The 25544-nt window shown below is 36.0% G+C and overlaps 1 protein-coding gene across 1 annotated transcript in view; it reads left to right on the forward strand.

The window, feature by feature from the left end:
• Nucleotides 1-19917, forward strand: part of avpr2aa (arginine vasopressin receptor 2a, duplicate a) — a 33653-nt gene extending 13736 nt beyond the window's left edge. The window contains exons 3-7 of the mRNA XM_022677186.2: nucleotides 6027-6397; nucleotides 7843-8088; nucleotides 9020-9166; nucleotides 14814-15468; nucleotides 19002-19917. Coding sequence (XP_022532907.2) covers nucleotides 6032-6397; nucleotides 7843-8088; nucleotides 9020-9166; nucleotides 14814-15468; nucleotides 19002-19204 — 1617 coding nt within the window. The 5' untranslated portion in view covers nucleotides 6027-6031 and the 3' untranslated portion in view covers nucleotides 19205-19917. The remainder of the gene's footprint in view (nucleotides 1-6026; nucleotides 6398-7842; nucleotides 8089-9019; nucleotides 9167-14813; nucleotides 15469-19001) is intronic.
• Nucleotides 19918-25544: the final 5627 nt, after the last annotated feature.

The following is a 25544-nucleotide window of genomic DNA, read 5'->3' on the forward strand; positions in this document are numbered from 1 at the left end:
GAAATTATATTTTGCATTGCTATGATGCAATGTAATGTATTAGTAATCAGTGTAGAAATGCAGGTCAGAGTCTTGTAGCTGGACTGACACACTTACACACAGCAGCCTTGGGTCAGTAATCTACACCCTTCCTCAGAAAATGTGCGTTTGATTAATAATGTTTTCCAGCTCTAGTTCTGGAGTCTGGACGTAATGGAGTAATTATCAGTGCCGTCCTGGGCTGAATCGGATGTGTCAGGAAAAACACAAAAGTGCCCCAGGCGAAGTGGAACTCCAGGAATGGGGTATGGAAACATGGGATAATTGTTTTTTCATGACCTTGATCTATTATATTTACTCAAGCTACATCAGCACTAGCTTTTGCTATTCATGCCAACTGGTTTCAGAAGTACAAACCCAAAAACGAAACAGTTGGGATGCTGTGTGAAATGGAAATAAATGTAGTTTACCTCATATAGCCATTTACAGAAGACCCATAATTCATGAACTCATTTAGAACTTGATAGAAGCGACACATCTTAAAAAAGTTGGTTGTGAGGCAACAAAAGCCTGGGAAATAAGTGGTACTGATAATAAAAATAACTGCAGTAAGGAGCAATTCTCAACTACCTGACATAGCTGGGTTTAAAAAGAGCATTTTATAAGCAAAAATAAGCCCCATCAAGACGGGATTAGTTTCTCAGGGTTTTTTTTATCCTCTGTGATTTTATTCCCATCCAGAACCATCATGTACGTGTTTTTCTAAGATGTCCTCTGATAAAAAAAAATTACAAGCTTTGTTTACAAGTTTCGTTACCTCACGTTTATTAAAATAGATAAAATGTATCCACTGCCACACACCGTAATTACACTTTGAGCGTGCATTTCCACCAAGATCAAAGTAAAAACACAACAGCAAGTGGAAATAGAGGAGCTACTGAACCTGATGTCATGTGACTGAGAAAGCAAAAAGAAAAAAACTCACTGGTCCTCCTGTTTTTTAATTGTACTTGGATTTTACAAAATGTGGCTGTAGTTTTACTTACACACTGATGAAGAATGGCCGTCTCATGGCCCCAGTTTATTTTCAAAAAACACTATTTTTCAGAACATTTTCTATGGCCAGTACTTGGTGATTTTAATTCAGTGTTGGAGATAAAACAGAATGTTGAAATGTGCTCATCCTAAAAAGTTGTATCCTCCATGTGAGTGATGATGTGATCAATGTGTTAATGTGTTAATTCACTGTTTCACAACAACTGACGCACTTGTCCTGAACTGAACTTTTAAAGCCTTGCGCTTTGCTTCCTTCTCCTGGCTCTCTTCTCTCTCTATACTATTTTTTGCTATCTATCTATCTATCTATCTATCTATCTATCTATCTATCTATCTATCTATCTATCTATCTATCTATCTATCTATCTATCTATCTATCTATCTATCTATCTATCTATCTATCTATCTATCTAATGCAAAGAAAACAAGTTCATATTCATAAAGATTTAAGAGTTCAGAAATCAATATTTGGTGGAATAATCCTGGTGGTTTTTAATCACAGTTTTTTTCATGCATCTTGGCATCATGTTCTCCTCCACCAGTCTTACACACTGCTTTTGGATAACTTTATGCTGCTTTACTCCTGGTGCAAAAATTCAAGCAGTTCAGTTTGGTGGTTTGATGGCTTGTGATCATCCATCTTCCTCTTGATCATAGTTTTTTCCAGAGTTGGATAAGGGGAAAAGGGACAAGGAGGTGGTCATAATGTTATGGTTGGTTGGTGTACAGACATTAGGTATAAATCGCAGTATTACCTGCTATTAAGCTATCACACCATATCACACCAATAAGTGTCCCTTGGCAAGACTCCTAAAACTACATTAGCCCTGCTAAATGCTGTATAGACATGTGTAGCCTGCTGAACATCTTCCATCCATCCCTTCATTCTTCTCGTTTCTCTCCATCCTATAACTCAAACGCGTCATTCATTCAGATGATGTTTACTGCTGTACTGCATCTGTTTGTTTAATAAATAAACTCAATTTTATTGAGGATAAAGGATCGTTTGATTGGGGTCAGAGAGAAAGAGGATGTGAGAGAATAACAGACCACAGTGGAGGAGAGGACAGATAAAAAACAGGAGAGAAGTGTGGAGTGGATGGCGTGAGGACGGGATGAAGGAGGGATTATCGAAGATTAAAAAGTGAGTGGAAAGTCAGGAAGTAAAAATAAATACAGTAGGACCGACTTGCGTCAGACTGAAGCTGAGAAAGTCATTATAACAAAAAGTTGTTTTAATAAAATTTAAATTATTTGGTCATCGTGCTGTGAAAGCACCATTAAGAACCCAAAAGATGACCCAAAACAGCACAGCAGTGGACTAAAGTGTTGCTACTATGATTTAAAGGTCGCTGGTTTGAATACTGCTTGGCATCAGCAGCCAGAGTCAGAGCGAGCACAGTTGGGCAGCCATTCCTTGGGTGGCAATGCTACCCAGTGATACAAAACTTCACATGTATCAGAGGAGGCATGTGCTGGTCTTCCCCCCTTTTAGTGCTGGGGGTGTTACTAGTGATTGGGGAGTCCTAAGGAGTGGTTAAAAAAATTGCCCTTCCGAATTGGGGAGAAAATGGGTCTAAAATTAGAAATAAATGTTATAAATAATGGACCAGTAGAAATCTTACAAAAAATGGAATTAAACGATAATTATTTTTCATTATACAATAAACTGAATTCTTAAAAAATTCTTCAGATAAAGACCAATTCATGCCACTTATACAATGATAATAGCAATTACACTCTTTAACAGAGCAATGAACGTTTGATAATTAAGGATAATGATACGTTGCAATATGAATATCATTTTTTACATATCTTAAATAAAGAAGGTATAGCAAAAGAAAACCCAAAACATAAACATGGCAGATTAACATTAACCCTTTTTTATATTGAATGATGCTCCAGTGATAACACATTTTTATGTCCATTGTGTTGGATGCTTAAGTTTAACATTTCAATTTTATATTTGATATTTCAGAAACCATCACTAAGCATTATTTAAAAAGTGTTCTAAATCACAAAAAACTTTAAAAATTAGCTCTTCTTACTTTGCCTCATTGGCTTGTTATAGTACTGAAAAATGACATTGGAACCCTTTTTGGCTCTATGAAAAATCTATTTGAAACAATAATTCTTTATAGAATCAATTAAAGAAGGTTTACCAACACTTTATTTTCAATCAAATTCATTTTATGATTCTTGTTTTGTGTGCAGTACAGAAAAAAAAAAACTTGATGAGTCATGTTATTTTGTGTACATAAAGTACCGGTATGTTTACTTCTTCAGTTTAGGAGATGCTAAGCTAACACTGTGAACAAACACTGGAATTAAACTACCAAAAACATCATTTCTGTTCAGGCTGCAGCTGATACACTGCGGTTCTTGCTAACGGCCATAGGAAGGGCATGTAGAGGACACTGGTGAGCATTTCTTTTGATGTCAGAATGAGAAACAGAACACCCCACAGTGTTTGTGGGCACCGATGAATCAGGACCACAGGACATCGAGTTCCATTAGATACCAATTCCATTAGAGATGGTATTAAAAGTTCAGAAATGTGTTCGTCAATCTGAAAAAAAAAAAAATCGTAAGTATCCTTAAAGTATCCCTAAGTGCAGAAACTGCAAATTAACAGCTCCCCGGATGCTTCACAGTGTATTTAGGTTTGTTTGGTCTGAATAACTTAGGAAATAAAATAATTAATGAATGCACCTTTATTGTAAAGTGTTACCAACCAACTATATGGACAAAATTATTGGGACACCTGCTTATTCATTGCTTCATAAGGCTGCCTCTGGTCTGGGAGGCTGTTATGTGAAAATCTCGCAGACAGGCAGACAAGAGATATAATCTATAATCACAGCATTTTAGGTACAAAACCAATTGTCACACTATGTAAAACATAAATTAATGGAAATAATTAATGGAAACGTGTGTGCCTTTTTACATCTATGTCAGCAATGGATACCACTCTGTCACCGGAGCCAAACACGGGACAGACAAACACGGATACAATATAGATAATGTATGTAAAGGTTTTAATCTATTGAGGTATAAGGTTGCTAAGAATGGTAAGGGGCAAAGAGACACAGATAATCCATAACAGAGTAATTGGGCAAGGCAAAGGAATGGTCAATGTACAAAAATAGGTCAGAACCGAAAAAAGAGAACAAACAAAGGGTAGCTAAGCTAAAGAGTAGTCAAAAAGAAAAAAGGGTCGGCAACAAAAGGGTCAAAACACAAAAGAAACGCAAAGCCGAAGAGCTATGTAAAATAAGTTTAATACTGGGCATTTATAGTGATGAGTCCAGGTGTGTGCAATGAGTAGGAGGGCGAACCAGAACACAGATGAGTCACATGATTTGGCATGTCCGTAGAGTTGAGTGCAGGTGTATCATGGGAAATGGAGTTTGTTACAGAAGTATTAGATTAGAAGTAGATAAGAAGTAGCTGAATGCATTCTGCAAACATTTGGGCAGATAGTATAAATCAGACTTAAGAAAGGAGGTCGAAAGGAAGAGAAACAGATTGTTTGTGGTCGTGCACGCGCGTGAAATTGACGAACAAATTTAGGATCATCTCATAAAAAGGGGATTATCTGTAACATCCGCTCCCTGCTCATGTTATCATGAAGCAAGCATTCATTTGTTTTACTGGGCCTTAGAAAAACAAATCCGGAGAGTCTTGTGCGTGAAATAAGAACCCCAACACAAACTCTCAGGCTGCCTCTGGTCTGGGAGGCTGTTATGTGAAACTTCCATGTGAAAATCTCGCAGACAGGCAGACGTGAGCTGGATGATGCAGCTAAAATCACTTTAATCACAGCATTTTAGGTACAAAACCAATTCCAAACTAACTGTCACGCGATGTAATACTTCAATTAAATAAATAAAAACAGAATGCAATGATCAGAATACAAATTTCACAGCCTTATATTTTATTCACAGTAGAACAAAAAAAAAACAGATTTTGAGAGTGAGATATTTCACTATTTTAAATTTTTCGTTTTTCTCAGTCACTTTGGTGCATTTCTGAAATCATGATTTATCTTTGCACATCAGGGTGTGGTGGTCTGAAAAAAGAGATGCGTTTCAAACATGATCAAAATCAAATAAAACCAACCATATGCTGGTCAAGAGCTAATTAAGCAGCTAATTTACCAGGATAAAGGGTATTATATAAATATGGTATATATGTACAGTGCCACAAGCCACCTGGTAGACACACCAGACATGTGGAAGAAGGTGCTCTGCTCAGATGAAACCAAAATTGAACTTTTTGGCCACAATGCAAAACGTTATGTTTGGCGTAAAAGAAACACAGCTCATTACCCTGAACACACCCACGATCCCCACTGTCAAACATGGTGGTGGCAGCATCATGGTTTGGGCATGAAAAAGCAGGGACATGGTTAGGGGAAGATGGTTAAAGTTGATGGGAAGATGGATGGAGATAAATACAGGACCATTCTGGAAAAAAACATGTTGGAGTCTGCAAAAGACCTGAAACTTCCAACAAGACAATGATCCAAAACATAAAGCAAAGTCTACAATGGAACGGTTCATAAATAAACGTATCCCCAAGCGAATAGTATTGCACGCCCCACTTTTCAGTTTTTTATTTTTAAAAAAAGTTTTAAATATCCAAAAAATTTCGTTCCACTTTACGTTTGTGTCCCACTTGTTGTTGATTCTTCACAAAAAAAAAATCATATCTTTATGTTTGAAGCCTAAAATGTGGCAAAAGGTCGAAAAGTTCAAGGGGGCCGAATACTTTTGCAAGGCACTTAATCAATATGATCAAAAGGGAGATGGATGATCACTAAAATTACCAACTTTTCAACCGCTATGACCATCAAAAAACACCAGATTAGAAATTGGTCTTCAGTAGAATTAGATTTTCATCTTTTTCATTATTCCCTCATGTTTATACAGCTTTAATAAGTAACTTTAATACACACATTAATTCAATTTATCCATTTTTTTGCTCAGGCCTGATGGAGAGCATCTCAGAGGAGGCGGAATGGGATGGCTCTGCTCACGGGACGGTCCAGTGGATCAACTTCACCTCAGCTCTTCTCTCGGAGCGTGGGGGGCTCAACGGCTCTCATGGAGGCGGCTCGTATTTCTGGCTGCTTCACAACGGCTCCTCCAGCACCACTCAGGTCCCCCCTCCAGCCAGAGTGCGAGACGTGGCCCTGGCCCACGCTGAGGTAGGGGTCCTGGGTCTGGTTCTGGCCCTCGCCACCCTGGGAAACAGCTTCGTTCTGTGGGTTCTGCTGCGGAGACGCAAATACAACGCTCCCATGCATCTGTTCATGGTCAACTTGTGTGTAGCTGACCTGGTGGTGGCCTTCTTTCAGGTGAGCATATAGTGAAGTTCTACACAGCAAATTTCTCAACTCTGTGAGAGTTGAAATCAACTAATTTTAAGTATATATGCATGCAAATAATTAATGCAATAAACTGCCATTTTCAGTGCATTGCCAAGACTTTGTCGCAATTTACAGTGCGGAAGATGGTAACTTGCTCTTATAGCCAACAACACATCAACTAGGCAAACAACCACTATAAAAAATGCAATGGAATACCCAATGGAAGGAAGCCCTGGTGGGCAAGACTACACACTGATGGTGAGCTGAGATTGGGGGACACACCCATTAGAGAGTTCAGTCACGCCCCTCAACTCAACTTGTAGTTTAAGTTGGAGAATAAACTCACTCAATTTAACACTTACACACATTTTTGTTTAACTCCAGGCTTTCAAACTCCAGAAATTTGCTGTGTATGTGGTTTGATGTTGACTTATATACTAAAGAAAATTATAAAAATAGTGATTGTTCGGTCAAAAATGTAAAAAAAAGATTAACAATCAATATTTATAATGGATTGATGTGCATCACTGATGGTATAATAGCCTATTTAGTATATTGTTTGTTTAAAAAGCAAATGTTTCTTATATATAATGCTATTTCATGAATACTGGCTGCTGTAGTAAAGAACGGACACTCTAAAATATGCAATCTTCTATTATTAATACATTTTAATGCTATAGTATGCTAAATAGCTATGCTAATGATCAGTGTACTTAAAGAAATATAAAGTAGAACTTGTACATTTGCGCTTATTATATTTATATACATATACAAGACCTTTAAAGATGCTACTGCATATGTATTTGAAGCCATATTTCACATATATTCTACATGTTACTTTATTTCAGTAGTTCAGTTCAAAATGTGAAACTCATATATATTATATAGATTTATTAAACACCTATTTATCTACTTTAAGCGTTTATTTCTTTTATTGTTGATGATTATGACTTACAGCCAATGAAAACCAAACCAAAAGTCAGTGTAAAATTAGACGATTCGAATATTATATAAGACCAATTTATACTTTTGGCAGTGTGGGCAGTGTGCCAAGTCCTGCTGGAAAATGAAATCAGCATCTCCATAAAAGTTATCAGAGCAGAGGGAAGCTATAAGATGTGAAGTGCTATAAGATTTTGTGGGAAAACAAAACTGCACTGACTTTAGACTTGATAATAAAACACAGTGGATCAACACCAGCAGATGACAGACATGTCTCTCCAAACCATCACTGATCATCAGTACATTTTACATTTCATTTTAAGTAAATCAAGAAAGCAGAGTCTAGAGGAAGAGTGGAGAGACACACAGTCCAAACTGCTCGAGGTCTAGTGTGAAGTTTCCACCAATCAGTGATGGATTGGAGAGACATGTCCATCATCTGCTGGTGTTGATCCACTGTTGCAATTAACCAATCAGCTGGTTTATTCCAGGTTCTCCCTCAGCTAGTCTGGGACATCACGGAAAGGTTCCAGGGTCCGGACGCTCTGTGCCGCTCAGTGAAGTACATGCAGATCGTGGGAATGTTTGCGTCCTCCTACATGATCGTGGCGATGACGGTGGACAGGCATTACGCCATCTGCTGCCCCCTGCAGGCCTACAGAGGAGGCGTGGTCTCGCGCTGGAACACACCAATCATGGTGGCCTGGGGGCTGGCCCTCGTGCTCAGTGTACCACAGGTATAAGAGTTCCTTTCTCCTTATATAACTAACATATCATATGAAGAATAATATCTTCATTAAGTCTCCTGCGTTCTCTGGATGTTAAATAATAATAATCAGTTTATATACAGTACCAATACCAAAATGTTGGCATCAGTGTCAGTAAAATGAGGGTGGAGAAAAAATAAGAGACCATAAGAGTTACTTTGATTTTACCAAATTGAAAACCTCTGGAATATAATCAAGAGAATGATGGAATTTTTGCACCAAGAGTAAAGCAGCATAAAGTTATCCAAAAGCAGTGTGTAAGACTGGTGGAGGAGAACATGATGCCAAGATGCATGAAAAAAAATGTGATTTATTCCACCAAATATTGATTATTTGAACATTGAACTTGTTTTCTTTGCTGAAAGCTCTGCATCTGAAAGCTCGGCATCTTTTTTTGGTGTTTTAGCTATTTCTCATTTTCTGGAAAAAAAAAAAAAAACATGCTGTAACTGATAATATTTTTATTTGGAATTTGGGAGACATGTTGACCGTAGTTGCCTCTTAATGTGTTTGAGAGCATCAGTTGTAAGGGTCATTTAATATATCCGTATCCTTAAATGATATGATGAAACTGGCCCTCATCAGGACCACCCCAGGAAACTTAGAGCAAGAGCAAGGAAGTACCAGCCTCAGAAACCAGAAGTTACTTAATGCTTAACAGAGTATTTTGTTTTTTTTTTAACACTTTTAATTTTACTATATGATTCTGTGTGTGTTCCTTCATAGTCTGGATGACTTCTGTATTCATTTACAATGTAGGTTAAAAACAAAGGAAACTATGAATAAAAGAGGAAAAATGACCCAGTTTTGACTGGAATTCTACATATATGATTTTGGTAATCCTCATTTATATCCTATTAAATGCAGTTACTGCTTTTTCCTCTTTATTCTGTTCCCCCAGGTGTTTATTTTCTCCAGATCTGAGGTGGCTCCAGGGGAGTTTGAGTGCTGGGGGCACTTTGCCGAGCCCTGGGGTCTTAAGGCCTACGTAACCTGGATGACCCTGGCTGTGTTCGTCCTGCCGGCCCTGATCATCACCGTCTGCCAGGTAACGCCAGTCTTCCCCAATCTGCTGGGACTCTTATGTATAATTGATGACCTCTCCCTGAAGCTTTTATTCCTGACTGGCTGATCCTGAACTTACTCACACAGTTCCTGACATTAGACTCAGCTTTCATCTGAAATGGGCTTTTGTGACGGTGTAACAGTGTCATCCGAGCTTCTTCCCCTGACCTCTAAAATTCAGATCTGCTCTAAAACTCAGAATGTGAACCGCGGCTGACGACTCTTTTTCCAATAGCTTTTCATAATTAACAGCCGGTAGTGTTTGATATACTGGCTCATAAAATATGAGTAGAAAAGATCGTCTTTGGCTACCTTTAAGGAAATCTTCAGCTGAGCCAATCAAAGCACGGCTACACCAGGAAATCTCCACTCAACTGAACTACAGTCAGTTTAGAATTACTTTTAGGATGAACTGATAAAAGTTGTCTGACTAAAGCAGATGTGTACCTGCTAGCAGTGATAATAATGCTAAAGATCCTGCTAAATCTCAATGTTCATGCTAATATAAATGGTTTGGCATATAAAGCATCAAACTGTATAAATGAAAATGAAAAATAAAATTTAAAAAAAGATTAATACACCTTAAAAACTAAGCTAAATCACTTAAAACTGAAACTGTATTAGAATGAACAAAAAGAATAAAGAATTATTATATATAAACCACTGTCTTCGCTAATTTAACCATTTAAGTCCCCTTGTAACTGCACATTTTATTTACCATGGAATTTTCAATTTTTTTAAAGAGCCCTCAAAAGTATATAGAAAAAAATTATATTTAGGGATATAAAACATTATAGAATAATTTACTAAATTCAAGAGAGTGGTTTATTAAATAAAGGAGTATTTTATTAAATCAAGGTTTTATATATTTATTTTAAATAAAGGAAATAACATTTTTAGGTAATGAAGGTAATGAATTGTCACATCATGACAAACTGAGTAAATCATTTATTATACTGGAATAATGATTTATTAAAGCTACTGAACAATGTATTAAATCAAGGTAATGATTTATCAAATCAAGTGAATCATTTCTTAAATTGAGACAATGGTTTATTAAATTAAGATTTTATTTATCAAATAAAAAAAAAATCTGTGAAATTGAGGTATGATTTATCAAATCAAGGCAAGGATTTATTATTATTTATTAAAGGTAATGATTTACAAAAACAAGGTAATTATTTCTTTAAATTGAGGTATGATTTATCAAATTAAGAGGAATTATTATTTTTAACTGGGGAGAAAGATAATAAGTAATAAATATAGATAATGATTTAGGGACCTGGACTTTTGCTTGGTGTGGATTCTTAATTAATACAAGCTTTTTAGGATTAGTAGGACTATTAGTATAAAGTATAAAAACTAAACTTTGTCTTTGTACAGGAGTTTTTTTTATTCAAAAATATGTCAGTGTCCTCATATGGGGACAGTAGTTAATTTCAGTTTTAAGTACCCAATTAACCCAAACAAAAAGCTAAATGTTAGTCTTCTACAGTAAGTAAATAAACTAATTTCATTATTTGGAGCATTTTTACTTGGCCCATGTTTCTGTGTTTGGACTGGCTGTAGAAACTTTTGACTGGGATTCCTGACATCTACTTTTAAATCAGTTGTAATGTCCTCATATGTGGACGCAGGGTCTCAAGAGGCTAATTCTCGAAATGTTATTTGTTCAACTGGATAATTTAGTGTTTCTGTAGCTTTAAGTGTTATTTTAGATAATAGTCTTATTATATAAAATAAGACTTCTAAAATTAGTGCTGTAAACTGGTGCATCAGGAGAGGTCACACCTGCTGAAGGTATTTTTTCTGTACACAATTAATTATATAAGCACACTCCACCCTCTTTCTCTCTCTCTCTCTCTCTCTCTCTCTCTCTCTCTCTCTCTATTTCTCTGCTGTCTGGCTTTAGTAGAAACTGCTTGCTGAACAGTTTTGGTGTGAAATGTTGATTTTTTATAATTACTGGATGTTTTTGGAGCAGGTTTATTACAGGTCAGACTCAGACAGACAGGTTTTTGGGAGGTGGATTGGAGTTTGCTCCTCTGTAATGTTGTTGCTGTCAGAGCTGCTCTGTCCAGATGCTGGAGCATTTTTAAAAGACTGAGAGGCCAGACGGTAGTTTTCTTTCATTTTATTTAGCCTGTCCTGGCTGCACTTTAAAAATAACGTCACATTTGCTTTTAAAAGTGCGTAGAAAACAGCACAGCATGTGTCAACAGCCCAATTACTGTACCTCTAGTCCCTGTATTCATAGGTGCCAACTTCACAAAAACATAAAGGTTACATTCACATTATCAGATTGATGTTACTCAATTCTGATTTTTAATTTAAATTCTAAAATTTTAATTGCTGCTGTTATTGTTACTAAATCCTAGTAACAATAACAGCAACAACAAAGGCACACTCAAGGTTCTTAAATGAAACCATTTTTTTTGTAATACCTGACCAATCAGGCCACAAGGTTTACACCTAATAAACCTGCAAAACATTATGTAAAAAACATTACATTTACATGTTTATTCCATGATGCAGGTTGTGACGCTGTGTAAAATATAAACATGAGTTAAATTATATGTATATTTATATGAGATTATCACTGTAACCAATTCCCGTATTTTCCCAGTAAATTCCTACAGTAAATATCTGTTAAACGATGTAATGCCCTATGAAAAGAGCTACCACCTGTATACAGCTCCCTCCAAAAGTACTGGAAAAGTTTGGTCAATCCCATTATTTCTGCTGTATAACACAAAATATCCAATTTTCAACTTTTATTTCCAGGTATCTACATCTTGATCAGAAGATAGCACCTTCTATCTGAATCCACTCATCTTTATTTTGAGCAAAAGTATTGGGACATGTGACTGTTAGGGATGTTTTGTCCATAGCCAGAACAACAGAACAACAACAGTGGAATGTCGTGAAGAAGAAAGTCGTCACTGGTGTACTCAATAACAATGCATAGTAGTTGATGGAAAAAATAAAAAAAAGACCCTAAAACAAATATTAGTAAAATTAGCAACAACCTACTGTTAACAGAAGACTTCATGGACAAAAGCACAAAGGCTTTACCAGAAGATAAAACCCCTAATCAGCAAGAACAATAGAAAGGACAGGGTGGAATCTTCCAAGAAGTATAGAGAAATGTTCCTGGCATCATTTTTTTATTTTATTTTATTTATTTTTTGATCCCTTATTTTTGACATTTTATGATCTTATGATCTGATGTTTTTGTAAATATGTGCAGTATAATAACCTGAAAAAACAGTCACTCTGCAAAATTTAAACCTGGTCTAAATAAAAATGAATAAAAAATAAAAAAACCTTCCCTGAATTACATTAAATTCAATAACATTTTATTTAACACTTTATTTAACTTATTACCATCTGATCCTTACTCTTTTGTTATCTTTACTCACTTAAATCAGATGTCAAAAAAAATAATGTCTTTTATTTGGTATACTTGCAAAACTACATAGTCTGATATCACAATAATATTTTTTTTCAGGATTTCAACATATTCCCTCCAGAAACACTCGCAGTTTTTATGATGTTTTTATTGATGATGTCCTGTAAATGAATTACTCTGAACACTATTATTAATGTGAACAACATTTGTTAGTTTGCGCTAACAAAGAGGTCTTTAAGCACGTCCTCAATAACAACATTCACAGTCCTCTCACATCAATACTGCTTTTATTACGCTCTCATCCTCTTTCCCCAGCATTTCACCGCGGGGAATCACTGATGCTATATTAAGGGCATTACCATACGGTATCAACTGAAGTGACCTTATTGAGCAGAGAGAGAGATCATAAGTTTACTCTTCAGGAATTACTGCTGTTTACTTCATATTTCTAAACTAGGGCATTGGTTGCATCCAAACTATTTATATTTAGGTTATAGATGCGATTTCAGTCTGCATTTGAAGACATAGGGCCCTATTTTAGTGATCTGTAGTGCACTGGTCAATTGTGGATCGTGCAGCTGGATTTAGGGCTTGTCGGTGTGTTTTTGATTTTGTGAGGGCGCAAAAAATATGCCACCCTGGTGATTTCTGTATCTACTGTAACTGTAGATGAATCCTTGTTTAAAGAGTTCTTTAGAGGGCTCACTAAACTGCAGTGTGGAAGTAAAATTTTAAATGAAGTGTATACAATATAACAAACACATGAACCTTAGTTTGGACTGTAGTACAGATCTTCAAGTGTGAAAACGCCCTTAATCAAGCCTTTCCATTGAATTATTATTGAAGTATTGTGTGATTAGTTTGCTAAATCGTTGTAACAGTACACTGAACAAAATTATGAGTAAAATTTACTTAAAAACGTTTCGCAACTTTCTGCATTTGCTTTTTTTTTTATTAATATAATTTCAGCTAAATTTAAGTAACTTCAACTCGGTTTCATGTAACTTAAAAAGAGTTACTTAATTTATACAAAATTACTCGAATTATTTATGATACATAATATATTATAATTCTTGAAATTTTAATATTTTTTGTTAAAACACACATATTACACTGTCTCAACACATGGATAGAAACTAAAAAAAAAATTACATGCCACACATGTGTTGAGACAGTGAGACTTGGTCTGTGTACAAAATAAATCTTTAAGATTATGTAAATATTTGAATGTGTGTTTTAACTAAAAATATATATGATAATATTGTATAAATTAAGTAATTGTAATTAGGTTGTCATGTCTTAGCCCTGTCTCATGTCTCTGTGTGTGTCCCACGTGACCTGTGCCCCTGTGTCTCAGTACTTTTCCATGTGTTTCTCATTTGTAGCTCCGCCCCTGCCCCAGGTGTTTCCAATTCTAGTGTGTTTCCTGTTTGTTAAATAGCCCTCGTCTACCACTTTGTCTCCGTCGGTCTATGCACCTTCCTCTGTTGTTTTGTCTCTCTCTGTGTTCTCCGCGTCTCTTAAGCCTTAGTCCTTGCTCTGTGTTTATCTCTGTTTATTTCTCGTTTGGTATTTCTAGTTTCCTGTTTATTTCCATTGATTTCTCTCTTACCCTGCTTAGTTTAGTTCTCTTTGTCTAGTTTAGCTTCTGGTTTATTCCCCTTGTTTATCCCTGCCCAGTTTCGTTTGTATTTTATTTAGTCTCTAGTTTACTTCTTTGTTTATTTACTCACGGTTTGTTGGTTAGTTATTGTTTATCGAGTTTAGTTCCTTGTTGTTATTCCCTGTTTAATTATTATTATCTCTTGTTCGTTTATGTTCTCTAGTCTCCCTCGGTTGTTTTGGTTGATTATCTTTGTTACGTGTTTACTTGTTTCTTTGTGTTTCTTTGTTATTTATTTAATAAATTATTTATTTATTTCGCCCTACCTGCACCTGTGTCCGCCTCCTCGTCTCCCTGCCTGGGTCATCCCTGACATAGGTAATATTGCATGCAGAAATTAAGTAAAATTTACTAAAATAAAGGATTGACTGAAGTTCAGTTCAATTATTTACTCTATGTAACTCTATTTAAGTCTTGAAACTAAGTTGAAGTTACTTAAATTGACATGAAATTAAATGAACTTAAAAAAAATCAAATGCAGAAAGTTGCGAAACCTTTTTTAAAGCAAATTTTACGCATCATTTTTTTCAGTGTATAACTGTGTCTCTCACACAGGTGCGAATCTTCAGAGAGATCCACGACAACATCTATCTGAAGTCGGAGCGGGTGGTGTCGGCAGACTTCAAGAAAAACCTGGTCTTCTTCCATTTCCCCGGCCTGAGAACGCAGGAGGACAGAACGAGAGAGAGAACGAGAGGAGGACACGCAGAAGAATTCCCACTGAAGAACAATAACAGCCAATCTTCAAATCCGCACTGTGAGAACTACAGCTCCCAGCATGCACCACAGCCGGACTGTGAGGGGTGTGGGTGTGAGCTGAGCACAGGCTATAGCTCGTCCAGATCTCCTGATGTGCTGCCTCACTCTCACAATACTCACAATACTCACAATACTCACCAGAACTCACCAGCGCCTCATCAGGACCGCTCTCTGAGGCAGAAGGTCTTCTCTGAGACGGATCCGTCTTGCTACCAGACCTCTCTGCCTTATTTAAACTCTCTGGAGCCCCTAACAGAGGGGTCAGACCCAGTCCATTACCCCCCCTGTTTCCCTCCCCGCTCCCTGCCCCCACCTCCGCCCGGCGTCTCCAGAGCAATGTCCAAAACTGTGAGGATGACTCTGGTCATAGTGCTGGTGTACACCATGTGCTGGTCACCCTTCTTCATAGTACAGCTCTGGGCTGCGTGGGACCCCAACCCACCGGTACAAGGTAAATCTGAACTGATCCAACACTGCGTTTACACAGCTCCATCACACAGTCAGGATCACACAGTCAGGATCACACAGTCAGGATCACACAGTCCGGGTCACACAGTCAATGCACAGCGATGTATCCCATTCATAGTACCTCATTAATAATAAGGCTCTTTTATAAAGGGTTTATAAACAGTTTATAAAGAAGTTTATTTTAATGGTCCAGCATGTCGATTCTAGAGAATGCAAAACGATTAAAAGTTGAGACGAAGTAAACATTATTCAAATTCATCTGAAACACTGAAAAAAAAGAGTAAAATTAACTTTTAAAAAGCTTTGCAACTTTCTGCATTTGCAATTTAATTTCAGATAAATTTAAGTAACTTCAACTTGGTTTCAAGACTTAAGTGTTACATAGAGTAAATAAGTGAACTGAACTTCAGTCAATCCTTTCTTTTAGTAAAGTTTACTTAATTTATATTTTTTTGAATCAATCTTTTCTTTTACTTTTACTTCATTTATACAATATTACTCAAATAATTTATGATACATAATATATTATAATTCCTGAAATTTAAAAATACTGTCTCAACACATGGATGGCATGTAATACATTCTTTTTAGTATATTGTACGCAGAAATTAGTAAAAGTAAAGTTTACTAAAAGAAAGGATTGATTCAGCAAAAATAAAAGCAAAAGCTCAATCGAACAATTATATTTAAAAATATACATTTATATTTATTAGTTTATAGGAAATAAAGCTTGTTTTATAAAACTGTGTCCCATTTATCAAAACTATTCAATTGGACGATGTAAGAAACGTCTTTGTAACACCCAGATGTGACCAATTGGAGGGGGCAGTGCGTTTATGTGCGTTGAGCCGATGAAGCAGAGTAAGGCTAGTTTTAGGGGTGTAAAAAACAATGGCTCAGTAGCTGTTATTGGCTGTTATTGGCTGTGTAAATTGGGGGAAAATTGGGGAAAAAAAGAATTGTACTGCATGAGATTTTATAATAGAATACCCCACTGATTCTTGTTTTGTATGGATAACAGAAAACAATATTATTACCATAACTAACCAAAAAAAAAAAAAAAACAAGAAAACTTAAAAAATTATATTTAATTTAATTCTAAAAAAGTTAATTGTAACAAATAAGAAATGCTCTACTAACCAAAATATAATAATGAGGTGTAGCACAATCACTATATTCTACAACCCTAAATCAGGATCGCCCCCCCCACCCCTAAAAAAAAGAAAAATACGAACCATAATATATTGAAACTTGTGAAAGTACATAAAATTTTAAACCTATTAGAACTACCGTATACATTTTTGTGTTATTAACACAGTGATGTATGATATAAAATTATAACGTTTTTTTGGGTAGACATCAGATAGCGAGATAGATAGAAAGATGAAGTGAATTAGCCTATAGAGTGAAAGTGGAGTAAATGATAGCAATCTATCACAGCAGAGGTCAAACTACCTGCTTTTATAACACACACTGCTCACAGGACAAATACACACATGAAATATATCCCACCCAGGGTCCTTCATTCAACCTTTCCCTTTTCTATTACACATTTCATACCATAAAACATATATATAGCGCTCTATAAATAGCATACAGTATGTCACTATATATGTATCACAATGTAATGTCCAGTCATAAATCGTATCGGCTGTTGAACAATACACAGTGGAGTCTCCACACAGTGCAAACACCCCTCTGTAAAAGAAAAGTACTTAACATGAAATAGTACATACTTTTAACATTAAAATTTTTATGTACTTAAATACTGTAAATACTAAATGTACTATTTTGAAACAACAACAAAATATTTTAAATGTAATTAAGCTATATTTAAATACAACATAAAACCAATAGGTTGTGCTTTTAAGTGTTTTTTTTTTTGTATAGCTTCTGTGAGTTTAAGTAGATTTAATTATATATTTTTTAAACATAATTTTAATACACTTGAAATATATTGTAAATATAGTACTAAGCATATTGATGCATGTTTTGTGTACACTTTAATACTACTGGAAAATATAAACTACACTAAAATACACTTTAAGCAGTACTTAATGCCACTACATATATTTTCTATCAACACTTTTAGTATCCCTTATCTAATTTCAACTTAATTTTAATGCTCTAAGTATACATCCTTTTCACAGGGGCCTCCACTGATTCATCCAACCTTACAGTGAGTTCTACTTTTAATATGACAGTCTGTAACAGAAATATTAAAATTATGTCAAAAAAAAAACTAAAAATATATATATTTATCTGGTCACATGGTGATGAATTCAACTCTCTACCAGAATTCACATTCACATTTATGCATCACACAGCAGACATGATACTATGACAGCATGTCGGTATATTTAAAATATATACATTATGAGATGCCTTTAAAGTTTTTCTGAACCATTGTATGTCAGTATTATTGTCAAAATAATGTTGGAATTTCATTAAGAGGGTAATAACCCTTTGTCCAAAGCAGCTTAATCAGTAGATAATATTAAATCTCAGAAAAGTGCGGAGAGATATATGACACACGACACTAAATTAATCTAATGTGTGTGTGTGTATGTGTGTGTGAGAAGTCTTTGGCAGTGTCATTAGCTTTTGAAAGCCCAGCATCTGGCTAAGGGTGAGAGCAGCACGGGACTGAAGCATGTTATTTAAAACAGGTTCTTCCCTGCATCAGGATACGAGCGCTAATGTGCTGCCTGAGTAAAGAGTAGAGGACAGAGGGAGGACAGCCACAGGACACACTCCAACACAACAACACCCCAACACTCCAATAATCCAACACAACAACATACCAACACCCCAACAACCCAACACTCCAATAATCCAATAATCCAACACTTCAACACTTTAACAGTCCAACTCCAACCTTCCAACACTACAACACTCCAAATCCAACAGTCCAACAGTCCAACTCCAACTCTAAAACAGTTCAACTCCAACCCTCCAACACTCCAACTCCAACACTACAACACTCCAAATCCAACACTCCAACAGTCCAACCGTCCAACTCCAACCCTCCAATACTTCAACTCTAAAATAGTCCAACTCCAACACTCCAACTCCAACCCTTCAACACCAACACTACAACACCCCAACACTCCAATAATTCAACACCCCAACCCTCCAACAACCCAACACTCCAATAATTCAACACCCCAACCCTCCAACAACCCAACACTCCAATAATCCAACACTTCAACACTTTAACAGTCCAACTCCAACCTTCCAACACTACAACACTCCAAATCCAACAGTCCAACCGTCCAACTCCAACCCTCCAATACTTCAACTCTAAAACAGTCCAACTCCAACCCTCCAACACTCCAACTCCAACCCTTCAACACCAACACTACAACACCTCAACACTCCAATAATTCAACACCCCAACACTCCAATAATTCAACACTCCAACACCCCAACCCTCCAACACCCCAACACTCCAATAATTCAACACTCCAGTACAGTTCTACTCTAATTCTATGTCTCTGTCTCTCTGTCTTTAAGGAGTGGCCTTCACCATACTGATGCTGCTGGCCAGTCTGAACTCCTGCACCAACCCCTGGATCTACACAGCCTTCTCCAGCAGCGTATCCCACGAGCTCCTGGCTCTGCTGCGCTGCCGGCCGCGACCCGTACACCGGGGGTCCACTCTGGAAGACTCCAGCACCATCCACACCACCACCACCACCAAGGACAACCTCTACTGACCTACTGGGGTCGGCCAGACGTGGATCCGGGCTCTGCTCCTTGAACTTTACGGATAGTAGAGAATGAGATGATTTACAGAGGCCTGTATACTGTATTCACTCCAAGCAGCACATGAAATATGAGTGTGACTCCAGTGACATCCTGCAGAGGATCCTGCAGCGCATTCATTGTTATGTATGGAGTGGGTTTAGCCGTTTAGTGCAGCTGGAGCTGCAGCCAGAATGCGATTGACTGAAATGAGCTCATCTCGGGGCCTGTCGCATTTATTTATGACCAAACAAGACCGATTTATAACATGAACAAGAAACTAATGAAAATTCCACGCAAAACAGGACGCCTCCGGATACAAACATCTACTTGTGATGTTTCCAGTGCATTTGTGGACCGAAACAGACTGAAATATTGCAACGATACACTAAATTAAACCTGGAATAAATATATTATATAATATATTGGATCTTTTTAGAATTTAAAAATGAGCAAAGAACTCTTTTTAGCAAAATAAGAGGATGCTCAAATTTTCCATATTTCTGCATATTTCAATTATTGCGAAGTAAAAAAGTCATTTATAGTCGTTTCTCGTGAAAATAATTCACTGTGGACAAACCCAGATTCTTTGATTCAGTGGTGGTTTAGGAACCAGGGGTTGTGATATTGTAAATAATGGCATTTTTGTGACATATTTGCTCCCCAATAACCATCAATGAACTTGTATGTGTGTCTTTTTATTATTTTATATAGTTTATATATGTGTATTTATACAGTACTAGTTGAAAGTTTGCACACACCTCTTCTCATTCAGTGCGTTTTTTTCCTTTACATTGTAAATTTAATATTGACTAATAAGACTATATTAAAATACAGAAATACATGCTAATTTATTCTGTAAACAAAGAAAAAAGTGGCAACCAAACTAGAATATATTTTATCCTTTTTTTGAGGACAGATCTGGACACTCTTTTATTCCTTACTATTTTAATCTCAGTGTCTTTATTAAGGAGGAGCCACCTGGAATAGTTTTCTCAGTGTCTTGAAAAAAGGAGTTCCTGGAGGTGCTGAACAATGGCTGCTGCTTTTCCTTCACACTGTGAAACTCCAAGATAAACACTTTTTTAAAAAAGTGAAAAACACTGAATGAGAAGAGGTGTGTCCAAACTTTTGACTAGTAATGTATAATTTTTTAAAAATTGTTAGAAAAAAGGTAAAATAGTAGAACGTCCCCCTCCAAATTGGTACTAATTTGACTTAAAATATAATCCCCCGCACATCCTCCCCTACTCTGCATGCATTTTAGAGAAGAATGTAGTATGTAGTGTAGATACATAAAAGTATTCTCAAATATCCATGATACATTTTTACAATTCAATATAAAAATAGAAAGAAAGGAGATATTCACGTCTGGATCAATAATAGGAAATAGAAAAATTGAAGTGGAAAACAGCTAAAGGAGCTTCTAAACTTTGCAGTGACAAATGACAAATGAAATTGGCCCCTAGTTAGTACATTAATATTTTGCTTAGTATTAACTCTTTGCTATCTTACATCCCGTCAACAGTTTTTTTACTATAAATAAATCTACTCTGATGGGTGTGGTGGTCTGCTGGAAGTGAGGTTTGTTCAGGTACATATCTGGTGTATTGCTATCTTGGTGGTGGAAAACACAGGAGCTCCACTGACTGATTAAAACCCTGACAACAGTCAATCATCAGAGGCGATTCCTCTAGGTGCGCCCAGCGTGCATACACACCCGCTTGTTAAACACACAGAGCACAAATCCGAATTTTACCTCAACGATAAACGGAATAAGGAATAAAATAACATCGCTGTTCCCTTAAATGAGCTGCTGACGTACCTTCATAGTGTGAACTTAAAGGGAATGACTACTGGCACAGTGACTGTTTTATTTCATGTTACGCCCAAAATTAACCACACCCATGATTAATGAAGAGATTATTAATTAGTTCATGCCTTTTGTTTGTGTTTCAAGCTGCACAAGGCGTATTTTTTGTGGCCTCACGATACTAAAGACACACCAACACGGCCTTAATCCAGTTGCACAATCTGCAATTGACCGGTGCCCTATAGATCACTAAAATAGGACCCTTGATTTTTAAATGGTTGCCAGACTGATTCTTTGGAAATTCTATTTCTGAACATTCCTCGATCCACATTGTCACGTCCATTAAGTACTGGGAATACATAACATAAGGCATTACCACCCACAGTGTACAGCGCAGTGGTAATGTGGTAATGATTGTGATGGGCAACATCTGTCTGGAATTGTAAATGCAAGCAGACAAACAACAAAAAATCAGACCCATATTCAAAATAGAGGACACCCCACATGCATATCATGCAAGTCAGTGCAGCATTCTTTAGTTTAGAAAAAGGTGTGTCCCATCACTTTTGGCATTTCGAGTTACGGACATGCTTCAGACACGTTGTGAACAATTCAGATCACGTTTCAGAGTGTTTTTAATGATTAGATTTAATGATTAAATTATGCACAAATTCTGAGAAAAACACATTAGCATTTAATTTTTTTAAAAATCAAAGAAAAACAACAGGAAGTTATTGTCTAATCCACAAAATCCAGCCAATCCAACACATTTTATGAGCCTTTATCAGCCTCCTCCGTAAATCTCGCTCTCTTCTGGGGTTCTGTGATTTTATGGTACGGAGCGCAGATGAGGACGGGTTATGGAATGCATGAACTGAAACCACATCCAAGAAGACGACTATAAATATTAGTCAAATAGCGATGATGAATGGAGTGAAAATATTGAAAGTAGGACTCCAAACATGGCCCTAAACGACAGGAAAGGAGGGAAAATATGGAAAAATCACATACCTTGTTGCAATCAGAAGTGTGAATAGATACACAAACTTTGATTATGAACTTACTGAATACTGAAGTAATCCTGCAGTGTTGTTCCATTTCATTTTTTTGATTACATAAATCTAAAAATATCACTAGTGCATGATTAAGCAATAGAACATGAGAGGGATTCTATTGCTTTTATACAACAGGTTGTTTTTTTACAAAATGAATAAAGATTTACAAAATAAAAATCAAAGAACTTTAAGAAATTCAGTTTGAATATGCTTTAATATGGACTGTGTCTTCCGCCAAAAAGTAGTTCCACAACAACTGTAACAGAACTGAAACTTAACTACAAAACGGTGTATGGTTCATACAGACTAACACCATGAAAGTTAGCTTCAAATCTAAATTGTGAATAAGCAAAGATGGTAACGTTAGGAGCGTGGATTAACAGTAATACTCTCCTCTCCTGCTCCGTGGAGTCATCTTCAGGTGAAAGCTGCGCATTTTTTAGCATTTCTGCTTGTTTTGCTGGGTGGTGTTGGTTTTAGCTATCCGGCTGGACTGTGGTTAGGTTAGCGTAGCTTGCTTTAGCTCAGCATTAGCTTAGCTTAGCCTAGCATGGCTGGTTAGCGTTCTGGCTGTCAGACGGCAGTAACCGAGTGATTTTCTTTCCCTTTTTTCCACAAAAGACGAGTCAGCGCTGTGGGCTGCGGGCGAGCGTGCCGCGGCTGAGCGCTAGCCTGTGCTAAGCTAACGCTGCTGCGGGTGTCCTGTGTGTATACTCCGTTACTCGGCAACGCGTCGGCGGAGTGATACAAGTTTAGTTTGAGAAGGCCGTGATGTTATCACATATATCAGCACCGCTAGAACACTTCTCAACCAATCAGACTGTGAGGTCAGAACTAACTGTTGTATAAGTATAGATAGAGCTCAGCTTTACTACCACCTGGATAACACTTTGAAATACAATACATTAATTACCTTACTATACTTACGACAATACCTCACAGTTTAATACTATTTAATAATGTCCAAATTAGTGTCAATTAATAATTAGTTGAGACATTTGACCAATGGATTCTAAGAATTATCAGGTCTTTTTTTCACACCAAGGTTCATGTGTTTGTGATATTGTGTATTGTACATTTAGTCCGTTTAGTTTTGGTTTCACACTGCAGTTTACTGAGGACTAAAAAATATTTTTTAGATAATTCGTTTTTAGAGTTGCTTGGAGGTTGTTTCCAGGTGTTGTACCAAATTGTACTTCTGTGCCAGATTTTGAATCCCCCTCGTAAAAGTCTAATAAAATAAATGGATTTGCATATCAAATGTCCAATAAAAAACAAGTATTTTCATTTTGGTTTACTTTACTACATAATTTAATTATTTAATCAAAATTTCTTGATGTCAAATAAGTTCTGTTTTCAATGAAAGTTGTAAAGTTGCTGTTCTTTTTTACAGGGACAATATGTAGTCCAGCTCAGAAGATTAGCTCCGCCCCTTTCATGTTCACTGAAGTTATAAGAAGTGTTTCACTGTTGGATTTTTTTTTAATGAGGCATGATAACTAATCAAAACATTAAAAAGCAAAACAAAAAAATAAATTGTAACTGTTTCTGATACATAAACCAACACAAAAACCTCATAATTGGACCTCAAGGGGATCTAAAAGGCTTAACATGAAATTAACACCAAACTTCATTCATTTATTACTCTTCATAACTGAACTCTTCTCTACTACTCAAAGGATAAACCTGGGATTTTTAAAAAAAATATTCCCATTAAAACCTAAAATAAGAAAATTAAAATAATGTAGAAATAAAAAGATAAATAAATAAATAATAATGGCCTTGGAAAATTAAGCTTTAAACCTGTATTACTTTTCATGAGCACTATCTACTATTAAAATAATTCCTGTAAAATAAGGCCTAATTAAAAAATGTTTGGAAAAAAAAAAATATATATATATATATATATATATGTGTGTGTGTGTGTGTGTGTATATCTATATACATACATATATATGTATATATATTTATATATATATATATATATATATATATATATATATATATATATATATATATATATATATAAATATCTCATATCAGATATTAAATGTAAAGTGTTTCACTTTCCTTATTTCCATTTGGATCAATAAGCCATACTTTCAGCATTAGTAAATGAGTAAAGTTTGGAATTAAGTCATGGTAAGCTTTTTAAAAATAAAAATACATGCATGCTTTAAGACTGGGATTTTTTTATATAATTTTAATAAGTGAAGGTCTTTTAACCAACTAAGAAAACATCGATAAAATACTGTATTTCAATGTACATAAAACACATGTCAGGTCGAGCGAGTGCCTTAAATGTCACTCTCATCTACACATACTATAACAGAGCATAACAATACTGTGTGTTTTATACTCTTTATCCTCTCCATACACTTTATCCACACTTACATACTACTCATCATACTGTCACAATCATTTTTTTTTTTTTTATTCAGCAAAGCATAAAGACAAATGTTATAAATCTCTGATATTGAGTCCCCTAAATTCACTTTAGGCCCTGAACTGCATTTTTAAAAAATATATATATATATATATATTAGCTGTGTTGTGTAAAGGTTGACACAATAAGCATTCCAGTGTTTTTTATTTTTATTTTAGTAGTAGTAATAATGTCATTTATTTAAATACAGTATAATAAAGATATACAAAAATGCTGTGCTTTACTTTGTTTTGTTTTGCTAATGCTGTAGAAATATCACGAATAAAAAAACGAGTGCTTGTCTATTATCACAGATTATCTACACAATCCACAATGTTCAAAGGAATGGCCTTAGAGGAAAAGGCTTATCAGAACGATCTACAGGCAAAATCCAGTAACTAATAGACTTTGATTATATTTTTCTTTACGGAGGGGTCTTATACTATATAAACGAGCATCAGCAGCCATATATTTCATGTCCTTCCCACTCTGTGCCCTCATGTGTAGCTGATGTTTGAATTGCCCTTAAATGGTTGTCTATATTATGAGCTGTGGGTACAGTGGACACATTCCTCTGACAGCAGCAGTTGCCTATATTGTGTATTTTGTGTCTCAGTAGCTATAGAACCAATACCCGCAAATCTCCAACTTCTGAGAACAGGAAACACTTGAGAGGGAAGCATTAAGCTAATGTAAATGTCGGGCCTCAGCCTTCAAATCAGAGCTTTATGAAAGAATGTTTAAGTAGAAATCATATACGCCGCTCTTATATCGACACAAATAAGGGAGGCCTGTTAGTAATCAAAGCATATCTGTCAAGTTTCCTGTTTTGGCTGGGAAACGTTATCTTATTTTAAATCATATTTATCTTAATTAAAATGGATTTCCCGTAAATTTCCTGTATTATATTACAATAAAAAATACAAAAATGTATTATGAGAATTACATATGTACTTTCCAGTAGTCCTGCTGGAAAATGAAATCAGCATCTTCATAAAAGCTGTCAGTGTTTTCCAGGA

The sequence above is a fragment of the Astyanax mexicanus genome, chromosome 13, assembly GCF_023375975.1.
Source record: "Astyanax mexicanus isolate ESR-SI-001 chromosome 13, AstMex3_surface, whole genome shotgun sequence".
Taxonomy (NCBI): Eukaryota; Metazoa; Chordata; class Actinopteri; order Characiformes; family Acestrorhamphidae; genus Astyanax; species Astyanax mexicanus.